The sequence below is a fragment of the Hypomesus transpacificus genome, chromosome 18 (genome assembly GCF_021917145.1).
Source record: "Hypomesus transpacificus isolate Combined female chromosome 18, fHypTra1, whole genome shotgun sequence".
Lineage (NCBI taxonomy): Eukaryota > Metazoa > Chordata > Actinopteri > Osmeriformes > Osmeridae > Hypomesus > Hypomesus transpacificus.
The window spans coordinates 4,397,449-4,413,108 of NC_061077.1; the positions used below are offsets into that span (position 1 = coordinate 4,397,449).

The following is a 15,660-nucleotide window of genomic DNA, read 5'->3' on the forward strand; positions in this document are numbered from 1 at the left end:
AATGCCTTGTGGTCACATAGCAACACTGTGGCTATTGGAATAAAGAGGTGTTACCATAGCTACAGGTTAACCTTCAGTAGTGTGTTGCTTGACACCAGACTGGTATAGCTGTTGACTGTTGGCTGAGTCAGCATAGAATGAGGCTTTACTCTTGCTCTACTGAACACTACTAAACACTCCACTGAACACTCGACTGAACACTACTGAACACTACTAAACACTACTGAACACGCTACTAAACACTCGACTGAACACTACTGAACACGCTACTAAACACTCGACTGAACACTACTGAACACTACTAAACACTACTGAACACTACTGAACACTCCACTAAGCACTCTACTGAACACTAAACACTCTACTGAACACTACTAAACACTCTACTAAACACTCTACTGAACACTACTAAACACTCTACTGAACACTAATTAACACTCTACTGAACACTACCAAACACTCTACTAAACACTCTACTGAACACTCTACTAAACACTCTACTGAACACTACTAAACACTCTACTAAACACTACTGAACAGTCTACTGAAAACATAAGCCCCATCTGACGGCTCCTTTGAGCACTTTACTAGACACTGAACACCACAGGGGAATGATGTTTTGACTGTGTCTATCTGGTGTTCTGGTTCAGCACAATGGTATGGGTTGTTAGTGGTCAGGCCCCGAGGCTACAGATAGCACTTGAAGATTCAAAAGAGCCTTAGTGTGTGATGACTGAATGGTGGACATTAATGCCCAACTGAGCAAAATTTTGTCTGTCAGTGAGGTCTATAGATAGCCGTCCTATAGGAGCCACAGCATGTGTTGACCACATTGCAAGTACGAAGAGTGAGACAGTACAATCCCATGTTGTAACTTTGAGTAAGATTGGGTTTGACTTTCACAAAGAGATATCCCATCCATAGCTAAAGACTATCTGTCAAGCTAATGGGACACACAGAGGGGAAGAGAGGAGGTGAGAGAGAAAGGAGGGAAGAGAGTAGATTATTGGTGTAAACATGCAGATGACTGAACTGTCACTGCCTGCGGAGAGAGATAGAGGGAGGGAGTGGAGAGGACGTTACGTAACATGGCAGAGGAAGGGGGCTGTGGAAAGGAGGGGGGGGGTTCTATTCTTAGGGGACGTGGATGGGGCAGCTGGCCATAGTTGCAGGGTAGCTGGGAGGAGGAGGAGGAGGAGGAGAAGGGGAGGAGGAGAAGGGGAGGAGGAGAAGGGGGGCAGAAAGAGGGCCACATTTCCTGTAGGCTCTCTGTCCTCTCTACACCAATCATGTTTCAAGAAAATAATTCAGAGAAAGAAAGAGGGAAGGAGAGAGAGAGAACGTGGAGACGTTTGGTGTATTATCAAAACACACATTAGTGAGAAATACCATGTGTGGATAATACTATGCTCAAGTGGTGTATGTGTGTGAATGTGTATGTGTTTGTGTTTTAGAAATGAATTCATCTCGGGACCATCACTGTGTATGTTTATGCCATTTTAAGACAGATGGGAAGTTTTTTGATCCCTTCCCCCATTACCCAAGGTCACAAGTATCAGGCTCCATGTCAGTCTCAGCTAGCAGCAACTGTCAATGAATGACACACACGCACACACACAAACTCGCATGCACACACGAAACACACCAACACGCACACACATGCATAGACACACGCAAAACACACTTCATATTACGTAACACACACACATTAACACACTTAACAATAACAGGCCTACCAAAACACACTCACTTGCATCTGTTTTCTCTGTATGAGCTCCATGTTTATGTTTCCATACAGCCTAAGCTTCAGTCTTGCTCAGAGTGATTGGCTTCACTTACCTATGTTGACTCCAGCCCATACAGGACAATGTAGTCAGGGGTTAGATGAAGCGAGTGACAGCTGATTCAGCAGATTTCTAGAACTTTCTTCTGGTCTCCTTCTTCGGGCTCTGTGTGTGCTCTATTAAACTGTCTGCAGTAGCCTCTCTAGCTCCTGAATGGAAGTGACTGAGAGCCATGGCCTAGCTTGGCCCTGTGTGTACTGAAACCTCCTTGGGCAAAATAGGGACGAGAGAAGGGGGAATGAGTGTATGAGGAGGAGAATATGCAAGAATAGAGTTTGAATAAAAGTCAGATAGAGGCGTAAAAACACCCAGGAAGACTTTCTAGGGTTTATTGAACCACAAAAATGCTTTTGTGACTGGCAAACTTTTGGTCATGTGGGTTTGCTGGTTTTGGTGTATTTGTGTTTTTTGTGTGTGTGTGCGGGTGCTTGAGTGTTAACTTACAGTGTGCACATACAGTTGTGCATTTGTGTGTTTGTGTGCGTAAGTGTGTGCTAGTTTCTTGTGAGCTGCAGTGTGTGTGTTTTTGTGTGTGTGTTTGACCATGCAGGCAGAGCATGGCACTGTCTGGTGATTTATACTGAGTCAGTAACTGAAGGAGCCCTGCCAGTGTTTTATATAGAGTGGAACAGCCCCATCTCCAAAACAACTATTTAGCACAGGACACGGGTGTATTTCCTTCAACATACACACAGACACACTTTCCAACTGCCTAGCTTTCAATCTACAGTGTTTGAGAATCTGAAGTTTGTTTTTAAATTAATCGAAGTAAGAAAGTCAGAGTTTTCAACTGCTCTTTTTGCTCCTGACAATTAAATTGCTGCTCTGTAATCTGTGTGTGTTGGTGTTTTTGTCAGATTTTGCATGACTTGTTCACTTAAGCTGCCCTATCAGCTGTCATGCTGCCAAAGGGGCGCGTCCCGACCAAGTCAAGGCCAGAAGAAGTGGGCTGGAGGGAGGAAGGGAAAGAGAGGGGGAGGGAGGGATGGAGAGAGGTACGGAGGGAGGGAGGGAGGAAGAAATAGAGCTAGGGAGGGAGGGAGGGGGGAGGGAGGTAGGATGGAGGGGGGGAGGGAGGGAGGAAGGAAGAAATAGAGCTAGGGAGGGGGGGGGGGGGGGGGGAGGGGGGGGGGGGGGGAGGGGGGGGAGGGAGGGAGGGAGGGAGGGCGGGAGGGCGGGAGGGCGGGAGGGAGGGAGGGCGGGAGGGAGGGGGGGAGGGAGCACGTATTTTAGTGTTCAGGCTGCCTTAGTCCTCGCTGCTCACTCCAACCTGCTGTGTGATCGCATGCACATACACTCACACACATGAGGGTGAAGGGGAGAAGACACATCCATTAATAAAGTGGTGTGATACCTTCGGGAGGAGACCAGCTGTGTTACTACAAATATGCAGTCTCAAAGTGTGTCAGCGGTATGCTTGTTAATGTAACTACCTGTATGAATGGTGTCGGTACCACAGTAAATACCTCAGCTATGTGTGTGTTAAAGAGGGTGAGATGATGGAGGACAAATATGTGTAGGAATGCAGTCTGGATTGGAGTGTGTGTGTGTGTGTGTGTGAGAGAGAGAGAGAGAAAGACACAGAGAGAGAGACAGAGAGAGAGACAGAGAGAAAAGGTGTTCTAAGTGTCAGGTTTCAATTTTACCTTTCGTGGGTGTCATAAATATACCACCGTTAATCGGACGGCCCTGTAAACATGGAGATGGTGCCCTGCCCTGCTCTCTGTTGACAGAGTGGTTCTTAGCTCTACACCAACCCAAAATAAAACCCAAGAAGAGTACAGATGGCTGCAGTGGTGCTGTACAGCAGTATTTCAGAACTGCATGGTTCCCTCAGAATCAGCAGTGAAGAAACACACACACAGAGGGTGTGTCTTTGTACACGTGTGTGTGTGTGTAAATATGTTTAAAGCGAGTCAGGTTATTATCTGTGTGGGTCTTTTCTTGATTCTGCTTGTGTTGACTATCTGTCCGTGTGACGCCCTAATGTAAACATTGAGACAGAACAAAGTGTGTCTTGTTTAGTGCCAGTAGTATTACCACAGGAGTTGGTAAACTCCAGGCCAAAGGTGTCCATCTTTAGGTTCTACCTAGAAGTTGCTCGCACACCCCCACAGACATGCACACTCCCCCTCTACACACAACCAGGCTGGGTTTCGGTAAAAATCAAGTCTGGTGGTGTCGGGAAACCCAAAGAAATGGAATGACTCAGTCCCAGGATATCAAGAGGAAGGAGTGTGTTAACAACTACATCTGCGTGTGTGGATGCAAGTGTTTGTGTGTGTGTAGGTGTACACATTCTGGACTGACCAAAGGAACAGACATCACTAGCAGAGCATGACTGAACAATCCTAGTTGTTTAATTGGAGCACATCGACAGACAGTCTAACCTTGTTTCTATCGCCAATCCTTCCTAGATAACAAGAGTATCACTGTGTGAAACTGGACACATCTTATCTTTTGATCTCGACCCAGCGAGTGTGTCAGTGTGTATGTGTTTTCAGATGCTCTGCAAATGAACAACACACTCATGCAAAGCAGCATGCCTTGTGTCCATTACACACATGCAGGCACATCATGGGAAAAATGAGGCCTGTGTGAGTAAGAGCTGTTTGTGTCTGTGTCTGTGTGTTATATTAAGAGATTGCTTCACATCTGATGCATTCCTCCCAGATCTCTCCCCATCCAACCATTACGGCTCGCTGTTGGAAGCTGACCCAGTTAAAGGAGAAATACAGAGGTTTTGTCAGCCTCTCTGTGCGTGTGTGTGTTTTATACAGAAGTTCTTTTTAATGTGGTATCATGTGTAAGTGTGGAGCGATTTACCACAAAACTTTTAGTGCTGTTCCAGTGTATGTTAGTAGTCTTACTGAAGTTTTGGCTGTATGTGTGTATGTGTGTGTGTGTGTGTGAGAGAGAGAGTGGATCTTTGCCAAGGCTTAGGGCTTGGCTGAGAACGCGCCTCAAACCAGTTTGCTCTGGTTGTGTAGTGGAGCAGGACCGGGTGGGAGCAGGGCCTCTTAAAGCTGCAGAACGTTTGTTTGTGTGTGTATGTGTATGCTAAGTGGGTATGGTTTTTACTTTTGCATGTAGTAAATACTGTTGCCGTATGTACATTTGTTCCATCAGTTTTACTGACTGGGACACAGCATAACTTATGTTATGTAACATGTTCTGGGGCTTGCCATCATGTACTGTATGTGGAGGGGGGAAGGGGGGGGGGTGTATGATAATCGACAATGAGGAGAGAGAGGAGATCAGAGGAGATTGTAGTGTTGTGTGAAGAAGAGATCTCTACTGTATTTCTGATCACAGTGTCACTGGTTACTGGAGACTCTGTATTTGTTATTGGATTATTGTCTCTCAAAGACTGCCCTGTGTGTGTTTTTGAATGGATGTTTGTGTGTTCAGTCGTCCCAGCCAGTCTGAGCTAAGTGGGCAGTGGAGCTCTGCTGAGGATAGGCCCCTGTTTAGTAAGGGGAGGTTAAACCAAAACGTTATCTCTACTTCTATCTACTCTCTACGGTGGCCCTGAAGTGCAAATGACACCCCCTAATATGAGTACATCCCCCAAATGAAAATACTCCCCCCCAATACGAGTCAACTCCCCCCAAATCGGATGACTTGTTCACCTCCCCCCAAAAATGAAAATACTCCCCCCCCAATACGAGTCAACTCCCCCCAAATCGGATGACTTGTTCACCTTCCCCCAATACAAAAACGCGCTCCCCCCCAATACAAGTCAACTCCCCCCAAATCGGATGACTTGTTCACCTCCCCCCAATACAAAAACGCGCTCCCCCAAATGGAAAACGACATTACATTAACTCAAAAACACATTACATTAACTCTGAACGGAAAGGGTAGGTACTACACTTTAGCGCTGATTGGATGCAGTAGGCTAACTGACAAGAAATAAGAAATTGATTGACAGAAGTACAAAATGCAATAGCCTGACAGAGTTACGTGCACCAGGACATTTATTTGGGTATCGAAGCATGTAGCATAGGCTATGTATGCAAAAGCATAAATTGCAGTGTTAAACGTAAACATCGATAGCCAAACAACTAGTCCACGTAACTCTGTCATTATCATGAAATTAATCGTTTTGATTTGAAGGAAAGAGAAACATTAATGTTTACAATTCAGAGTCATTACACTACTCTTTATTTTAATCAGGGTCATTCCTATGAAATAATCTTAGATCTGCTGTTGACGTTTCACAATAGGCTATAAGTAGCCTATGCGCACGCTAAAAACGCAGTTGAAGGAATCAGGACTTTTCAGAAGAAAAAACTAATAGTCCACTACAGAAGAATGAAATGCCACAATGACAGAATAACGTGGACCAGGATAGTTGTTTGGCTATCGATTTTTAAATTTAACTCGAAATACTTTTGCCTAAGAAGCCTACTATTTGCTACATTCTTCGATAGCCAAACAAATGTTCTGGTGCACGTAACTCTGCCAGGCTATTGCATTTTGTACTTATGTCGATCAATTTCTTATTTCTTGTTAGTTAGCCTACTGCATCCAATCAGTGCTAAAGTGTAGTACCTACCCTTTCCGTTCAGAGTTAATGTAATGTGTTTTTGAGTTAATGTAATGTTGTTTTCCATTTGGGGGAGCGCGTTTTTGTATTGGGGGGAGGTGAACAAGTCATCCGATTTGGGGGGAGTTGACTCGTATTGGGGGGGGAGCGTGTTTTTGTATTGGGGGGAGGTGAACAAGTCATCCGATTTGGGGGGAGTTGACTCGTATTGGGGGGGAGTATTTTCATTTTTGGGGGGAGGTGAACAAGTCATCCGATTTGGGGGGAGTTGACTCGTATTGGGGGGGAGTATTTTCATTTGGGGGATGTACTCATATTAGGGGGTGTCATTTGCACTTCAGGGCCACCGTAACTCTCACTCTTTCTTCTTCTAACATTCTTCTTTTATGTAATCCCCCACCAGCAAACCCTCCTCCTACAAAGCAATGTCATGGAAATATAACCCAATCCACCAACACAGACACATACCATACACCATAAACACACACTATAAACACACAGGTCTATAGCTATGTAGATCCATATTTATGTAGTGAGTGCTTTCTGTGTCTCTGTGGCAACTGTTATGATAATATTACAATTCTGTGGTGAAAGCCATGTTTGTGTTGACTGAAGGTTTTTAAAACAGTATAGAATGAATCGTTATCTTGTCAAAGGAAATTTCAGCAATCACAGGGGACTTGACCACAGTCTTTATTATTGTACTGGAATTTTCCACTACATGCCATAAAACTGTTTGTTATTTTGTCTAAAGAAAGCAAGGTCTTGTGTCAGGAACTGTGGTATTTAACCACCCTTTTTGTGGTTGCCAGGTTTATTTGCAGTATAGGCACTGTGTTTATTTTGTTCGTCAACAGTGTGCCCATGGAGGGTAAAATGGCTGTGTGTTTTTGTATGTGTTGCAGGAAACTATCAGGTCATGCTGACAAGGAAGTGATGGCTGCTACCGTCCTGACCAGCCTCTCCACATCCCCCCTGGTCCTCAACCCGGCCTCTGCAACCACAGGTTGGAGCCCAGAGAACACCCACCTTACCTCCTCCCAAACCACCCACCCCCCTAACCTCCCTGGTACACTCCCTAACTGATCCAGACTGGAGTAAAAACTGTTTAGGAACTAAAAACTGTTTCTGACTGACCCAACGGTGACCAGTTGGGTGGTCTGGAGCTTGGTTTCAGCAGAAGTCTTTTATTGTAGTTAATGTTTACCAGAGCCGGCCTCTTCCTGCCAACTGCCTGGCCTTGCCCCCGTCGTCATGGCTGCTGTAGCCGTAGCCGCGTCATGCGTCATTACCACAGCAGTCATCACCACAGCAGTCATCACCCTGGCGGTTATCGCCGTGCCAACCTGGGTAGACGGGCAAAGTCCTATGCTCTATTTATATCTCAGCTGAGCGTCCTCATGCCAGTCCCCTGCTCTGGGTTTGTTTTTGTTTTTATGTGATCAAACGAAAACAGGCAGCGATAGGGCAGAGTTGAAGCCCTCAGAGTGGGGCTGTTTAGGGCCCTGCCAGACCCAGGGGATGGAAAGACAAGGGAGGCTTGGGCTCAGGGGCCCTCCTCCAGGACGTGGATACAAGCTGGCCTGGAGGAGCCACTCAGAGCTGATGGTGGGTCTGCTCTAGGGCATCAGAGAGGGGCCAGCTTCGTTATGTCATCAGTCCTCATTGAGCAGAAAGACCTTGTGCTCTTGTTGTCCCCTGATAAAGCTGCCTTCAAAACCTCCAAACACTTCTGCCCTCCTCCTCTCATCCCCTGCTTACGCCAGGGAGACGAACTAATCTGCTGTGGCACTGGAGTCACACAGTCACACACACACAACTGAACTTTTGACCGAGTGGAACTCTACATGAACTCTTCACACTTTTTATTATAATCATAATTTTCACAAATGTGTATGACTGAGAGAGATGTTGTCTCCTCTGGGTATTAGAGCTTTATGTGAATGGGTCTATATGCGGGACCTTCTTTAGCATCATCCTATATCAGATAATCCCCTCTGCCCTCATTGGATGGTTTCATGGATGGTTTAGGTCTTATCTTTCATTTCATCTACTTGTTATGATGTCTTAAAGGATTAGCTGTAGCGCATCGGTCAAAAGGCCATAGTTCAGGGGTATTTAGGCCAGGGGTGACAGTAGAACACTGTGCTGTATTGTGTTTGGTGGACTGACCGGGTTTCTCCTATCTGTCTAGCTGCAACCCTCGAGGCAGCCAACAGGGGGTGGAAGGAGGCCCTGTCAGCCAGCTACAGCAGCTCCACCAGCGGCAACTGGAGCTGGGATGCCAGCGACCAATCTGTGCCCTCCACGCCGTCTCCGCCTCTCTCCAACGACACCAGCAAGAGCTTTCTCCTCTCTTTCCAGGGTGATGACATCATCCAGGATGTCACTGAGATCACACACTTCCTGTTTGAGGACCCCATACCCCGGAAGCGAAAGGTAGGGGGGGTTATGGGTTCAGGGGTGTGTCGTGTTCTGACCTCTCCCTGAGTGTGAGTGGTGGGGTTTGAATGTGAGATGGTCCACAGGAATAGGAAGAGTACAGCCCGTCCTAGGTTCCTCTCCACCAATGAGATCACTTTGTTCTGGGGGTGCAAAGTTCCTTGATCCTTGATGCCAGGGTCTCTGAAACGTCTGCATAGTAAACATATTTCAATTGATTTAGGATATTCTGACAGTACCTTGGCGTGGAGCGACACTGCCTGTCTTCTTCTACGCCTCCGAGGGGGAGGAAGTGCCTACTCTCCCTTCCCCCCTTTTCTTCTCTTGTCCTTTCATACCATGGAAGCCGTCCAGAAGGAGGAGGTGGTTTCAGTATCAAGAATCCTTTAAACTCCTCATCCACCTCGGATAGGAACAGGTGGGATTTGGGAAGAATGGAGGGAGGGGGGGTAAGAGAGGAGGAGGGGTGGGGAGGAAAGACAGAGCTACACGAGCAGAAGGACGTGGAGGAGGTGAAGTGTCGGGCTGGAGGAGTCTCCCAGGTCACCCTGCTGGCTCCTAACCAGAAGAACGTGCTAGCACTTCCTTGACACAGCAGCACCAGACAGGGCAGGAGAAGGTGTACAGAATACAGGTCTCAGCCCCCGTACAGGAGAGAATCCCTCCCTGCCTGGCCTGCTGGAGTACTCCTCATCCCCCCACCCTCGCGGGCACACTGACTCACTCTACACTCAACTAGCACTGAGAGGATTAGCAACTTGGGTAATTACAAAATAATTATTGTAATGGTTTATTGATGAGGAACAAATCCTTTAAACTTTCAGTCTTCTGTGATGGGTGGAACCCCGGAGATTTGCTTTGACTCAAGTGTGACATGGGATGTGTGGTTATAGACTAGTTCTCCTGAGAATACACTGCAGTACAATTTACCATATTTTCATTTTGCCCATTTGCTTCTTTGCCATGAAGGACCTCTTTCAGATGTTAGTACCACCAGACATCTGAGGACATGCTTATGACACAAGGCATAATCATTTTGTTCAATCATTGTCAGAAGAGAGATTCAAGCCCATAACTATGTGCCTGTCTAAACAGCTATGATTGAACAAGTTAGGCAGTGAAGGGTTAACGCAATCAGGCATAGACCTGTTCCATTATCCTGTCTCTTTTCTTTCATCTTTCTTTCCTCTCCCTTGTTCCTCTCGCTCTCTCTCTCTCCTCTGGAAGCTGTTGAAAGATAGCCCACGCCCACCTCCTTTCATTAGTGCAAATGCAGGTCCCAACCCGCCTGACACCCGCCCCCTTCCTTCCCCCCCTCCCTCCCTCCCCCCCCTCCTCCCTCCCCCCCTCCCTCCCTCCCCCCCCCTCCCTCTACCCCTCCCTCCCCCCCTCCCTCCCTCCCTCCTCCCTCCTCCCTCCCTGGGAGACACAAACCACCTTCCATCGTATTAGAACAGATGTGAGAGTAGAAGGGATTGATAGAGTTGTCATCTTTTTTTTTTTTTTGGATTTATTTCACATCAAAGTGAAAGGAACAGCTTTCTGAGCAGTATCTTTTTATGGTATTGAAAGGATGCAGTGTGTGTGTATGTGTGTGTGTGTGTGTGTGTGTGCTTTATGTGCCCGAGGTCAGTCAAATCCCACAGTGGAGATTATGACCATTGAAACATTATGGGCACTTAAGCACTCTTGGCCTCCACCCCCCTCAAAATGTTTACTGAAGGATTATGCCTTTATGCCCCTGAGCAGGAGAACAAGTGAGGGAGAGATGCAGAGAAATCAAGCTAGACAGACACAGTGGGAGAGAGAGCAGAGGAGAACTTCATCTTGGATTGGTGTGCATACATATTTGTGTATTACTCACTGTTAACCAATCCCACATTCATGGGGCTGGTTGTATGGTGTCAGTATTCCTCACATTGCTGCCCTCTATATGCAGAATCACATCCCAGTCTCAGATAGGTGTGGTTGTTTGTCTGTTTGCAGCAGAATCTACAGTTTTACACTGATAACATCTGCCGGCATCTGGACCTTGTTCCTTCAGCATGATAGCTCTCTCTGACTGCTAGGAGCCAAGACCAGCCCTCAATAGACATGACCCCAAGGGTCCTACTTTTGGATTGCTCAGATCTCTGAATTTTCTGCCACGAACACTGGGTACCATGCCTATAGTGATCCTGATGGTGCAGTACTGTAATCTGACCAGGGGTGGCGCTGTGTTTCTTGTGTGTTTCAGAACTCCATGAAGGTGATGTTCAAGTGCTTGTGGAAAAACTGTGAAAAGGTCCTCAGCACCTCCTCAGGAATCCAGCGGCACATCCGCACTGTCCACCTGGGGTAATCCACCAATCATAGAGCAGACACACAGGACAACAGACCAATCAAAACATACAATATTCTTCACCAGTGTCCATGTACCAGAACCTAAAAAATGTGTATAGTATGTCCTGAGGAGTTAATCAGACTCATTCAGGTCACCCAAATTGGTGTTCCCCCAGACGAGGGTCCTGTCTCCTAGTCTTGTATCAGGTGCCATGAAGCGAGATGCTTTCCTGTCAGAGGGTTTTTATAGCCTACTGTTGCTACCCTGCTCTCTCTCTGTAGCCCGGGTGGGAACGTGGTTTAGTACTGGTCATAGATCAGGTTTATACCCCCTCTACCCTACACCCCAGAATGCCCAGGGTTAAGATTAGAGGAAAGCATCTGATTCCAGCTCCAACATGGCTTTGGCACTCAAAGAACTGGACATCAATGCCCCCTGCTGGTTGAATACAGTATAACCTTCCCACTGCAAAAGTCTGATTTTGTCTGTGTTACTCGTACTTGGCCATCAGAAACGCATGTATCTAAACTACTCAAGCTATTGTGGTGATTTCATAAATCATCACAACTCAAGAGGGCTTTCAGCCGTTTCCTAACCAGGATCCATCTGCTGCTCACCATGGTCCTTTGTCTTCTCCTCCAGGCGCAATGTGGACTCTGACTACAGTGATGGAGAGGAAGACTTCTACTACTCAGAGATCGAAGTGAACATGGACAGCCTATCAGAGGGCCTGTCCAGCCTCACGCCCACCTCCCCCACCACGGCTGGCCCCCCTCCCGTCTTCCCCCTGTCCTCCGTCGACGTCCCCCACTCGGAGCCCTCCCACATCTCCATCCGAGGAGGACAGAGCCACCTTCCCAGTCTGCTCAGCCAATCAGCTCCCTCTACACTCTGCCACATCCGCACTGACCACGCCTACCAGGTAAGGCCTCACGCACACACACATACACACAAACACACGCACACAAATATATATACACACCCTTTGGCTTCTTGAACCCAACTGTACAGTTGTATGCTGTATAGATGTTGTTGACTGGCTAGTCCTGCTACTGAGGCTAGTGTTGAATGTCCGTTTCGTGGCACAAGGAGGCTGCTTCCCATGTATTGTGCCTGGTTCATTTCAGGCAGAGCAATAGGAGGCTTAGCTTTACTGACAGATGCTTCTTTGGTTGTCAAGTTCACGAAGCGGTCCAGCCCTCTTCTTCTCTTCACCAACACTCTTCTCTCGTTTGCTCCGGTTTCCAAATCCTTTCATCCTCACCTCTTTTGACTTCCATCTTTCTCCCTCTTGTCCTCTGTCTGTTCATTCATTCGTCCGTCCTTCCATCTCTCTCTCTCTCTCCATCCCTCTCTCCCTGTCTCACCTTGTGTGGTGGTGCTGTGTGTGTGTGTTGCAGGCCACAGCTCCAGTGAGTATCCCAGTGTGTTCGGAGCTGGCTGGGCCAGCCTCTGGCCGTGACATCAGTGTCTCCTGGCAGTCCACTCACACCATTTTTAAAGGCTTACCGGTGAGGCTTACCAGGATTCACCCTCATATCGATCACCCCTTTTTTCCTCTTTTCCCCACACCCAGTCTCTCTCTGTATTTCACAGCGTTCAGTCTGGTTTCTGACCTCCCTCCCTCCCTCCTTTCCTTCTTCTTCGTCTCTTTCTACTAACTCTTGCTTCCTTTGCTCTCTACTCATGTCCATGTGTACCGGCCTCTGCCTTAGCCCCTGCCTCAGTCTCTGCCTCAGTCTCTGCAACAGTTACTGCCTCAGTCCCTGCCCTAGCCCCTGCCTCAGTCTCTGCCTCAGTCCCTGCCCTAGCCTCTGCCTCAGTCCCTGCCTCAGTCCTTGCCTCTCTGGTATGTGTCCAGGTCTTCATTGTGGTACTAAACTCAGCCAGTGTTGAGTGTAGACTAGTAGCACTGGATGGCCACCGAAGGAGAGATTCAAATGCATGTGGAGTCAGAGAAAGCTGCTGTGATTGGTTACAACATTTCCTGTGGCTTGCATCCTGCAGGGTCCTCTGGCTCAGGTGAGGTCAGTAAGCATTGGAGAGAAGAGGCAGCCCGCCCCCAACATCCACACCACTGTTAGCAAAAGCCATGCTTCAACAGCCCTCTCACCCAAACCTACCCTGGGAACCAGGTAAAGCTGTGTGTGTGTGTGTGTGTGTGCGTGGGCCAGTTTGCCTGTGCCTTGTGTGTTTGTCCTTGCTCAGTGAACTGTGGAGTGGTGTACCTGCTCTTACTTTGTATCATTGCCTTGTTGCCTAGGAAACCCCGGGGGGAGGCGAAGAAGTGTCGGAAGGTGTACGGCATGGAGAAAAGGGACATGTGGTGCACAGCTTGCCGCTGGAAAAAAGCCTGCCAGCGATTCACCGACTAAACCCCCACCACCCCCTCATTGCTGAGAAGAACTCTCCCTCTGCCAGCGTTTCACAGAGGTGGACTCTTCCACTGAGGAGATTAAGGGGTTTCAATTTGATGAAGCTCTCAGGGCACTGCTTCCCCCAGCCTACCTGGGGTCTGTCTGCTCGGCTCGCTTCTCCTAATCCTCAGAAAGAAAACAAACTGATGAAAAAAAAACTATAAAAGAAAAAAATCTTTGCGAAAAAAATCTTCTGATTTTAACTAATTGGAACAATGAGATAGATGGAACAATGTTCAAAAGTGGTTCAGAAGTCAAAGATTTGTTTTGTACTAATGATTTTTCCTGCCTCCATTAGAGGGCAGTGGTTGAAGATTTCAGATAAGCTTTTGTTACTCAACATGTTCTTTACTGGTCAGAGAACCATGTCATATACTGTGTTCTGGGTTTCTTCATGACAATTTGTTGGGAATTCAAGCTAACTGATGTTTGTCAAAGCATCTTTTTACAATTTTTGTGTTTGACTGTCAAAGGACAACAAATCAGCCAAAGGAAGAAACATTGTCTCTTTGAAGCTTCTGTAGCTTTGCACAATCTTGTTTAAGGCATCACAACCAGTAGCAAGATGTTAGGTAGCGGATAATGCACAGCTACAAAGCTATACTTTGAGCTCTCTAAATAGCAATTGAAATACACTATCCTACCCCTTTGCAGCAACATTTCCATTACATATTATAATAGTTTTTTCTTTTATCCTTTCTATAGAGAAATATGCACCTTAAATGAATTAACTTGTCTTTCAATGAATATGCTCCAGAAAGGGTATTTACGTATATTCCTTAAATTGATTATATTCAACAATCTGTTGCTGGGGCAACTAGCAGTTGCGCTGTGCAATCAGCAGAATTTGATCATGTCCTTTTGCTTTTAAATGGTCATTGCTCCAAAGGGGTGTTCAGCCAGAACATCTCTGTAATGTTTCTAGTTTCTGGCTGCTCCCTCAATGTGAATGGTACCAGTTCTAACATGTTAGTTTATACAGTCCGCTATTTACCTGGTATCTGGTAAGGATCCTCAATCATCAACAAATGATCAAAATATATGACCAAGTTCTTTACGTTTTTCACATTCAAAGTAGTAGGTTTTCCTGCTAATTCTTATGTTGCCAAGTGGATTGAAGGAGTCACAGTACAGATTGATGTGTTAACTCATACCAGGTAAATACACAACTGTTCCTTGATTTTTGTTCACAGGTAGATCGTGATCCATGTTCTATGATTCTTTTGGTAGGACTGTGGATTCTTAAAGGCTGCCCATGGGTCTTCATCCTATGTGAGGAGCATTTGACTTCAACCCTAAGAGTACTTTAGAACTGTCCCATTGCCCCTTTATATCTCCTAGTGTCTGCTTTAACCCTCTGGGTACATGCAGATATCCACATTAAGGAGTAGTTGCTTCATAGAAAGCAAAACTTTGGATTCTTCTGAGATGTAGATCTATTTTTACAAGAGGCTCATCTTTCTCCTCTGATTGTTAGCAGCTCTTTGAATGTAGTTTCTGCTGTTCTTATTCCCCTTCAGCCTTCCCCGTTCCCTAACCCTAACCCAACACTGACCCAACTCTGACCCAACATTGACCCAACACTGACCCAACACTGACCCAACACTGACCCACAGCTACTATCATCACACATGACATGTTCACTGCATTATAACACACACACACACACACACACAGTGCAACTGTTCCTTTTCGTCTTAGCTGAGTTCGCCTCAATGTACAACTTTCCCATTCCCTGGCTGTAGGAAATCTGTTGCCATAGGAACGCCTGTGTTATCAGTTGTTGGCACTGTGTTTTTGTTGACGAGTCGTCAGTTTGGATAGGATCCTCTGACACAGCTAACAGGCTGTTATTCGTTTTATTCATTTGATTACAGGTGAAAACAACAGACTGGATCGCATTGATTTGACCATGTTTGGTTAATCTATTCATAGACAATTGAACTGGTAGATATAGCCAGTGTTCTCCTTGCCTGTTAGGCAATATTGTCCAATGGCATCTCAGAAATCAACTGTCTCCCTCTCTTTCACTGGTTGGAGAAGGCAGTAAACAGGTCTCGCTTTGGTCAAATACTTCACTAA

The 15,660-nt window shown here is 46.6% G+C and overlaps 1 protein-coding gene across 2 annotated transcripts in view; it reads left to right on the top strand.

Moving 5' to 3' along the window:
- The window catches only part of slc2a4rg (SLC2A4 regulator), a 19,335-nt gene extending 4,577 nt beyond the window's left edge, over window positions 1–14,758 (top strand). The window contains exons 3-9 of one of the 2 annotated variants that reach the window (XM_047040048.1): window positions 7,302–7,402; window positions 8,591–8,835; window positions 11,075–11,175; window positions 11,804–12,083; window positions 12,562–12,672; window positions 13,169–13,296; window positions 13,425–14,758. In XM_047040048.1, the coding sequence (XP_046896004.1) occupies window positions 7,302–7,402; window positions 8,591–8,835; window positions 11,075–11,175; window positions 11,804–12,083; window positions 12,562–12,672; window positions 13,169–13,296; window positions 13,425–13,536 (1,078 nt within the window). In that variant the 3' untranslated portion in view covers window positions 13,537–14,758. The remainder of the gene's footprint in view (window positions 1–7,301; window positions 7,403–8,590; window positions 8,836–11,074; window positions 11,176–11,803; window positions 12,084–12,561; window positions 12,673–13,168; window positions 13,297–13,424) is intronic. The other variant, XM_047040049.1, reaches the window with a different exon arrangement.
- Window positions 14,759–15,660: the final 902 nt, after the last annotated feature.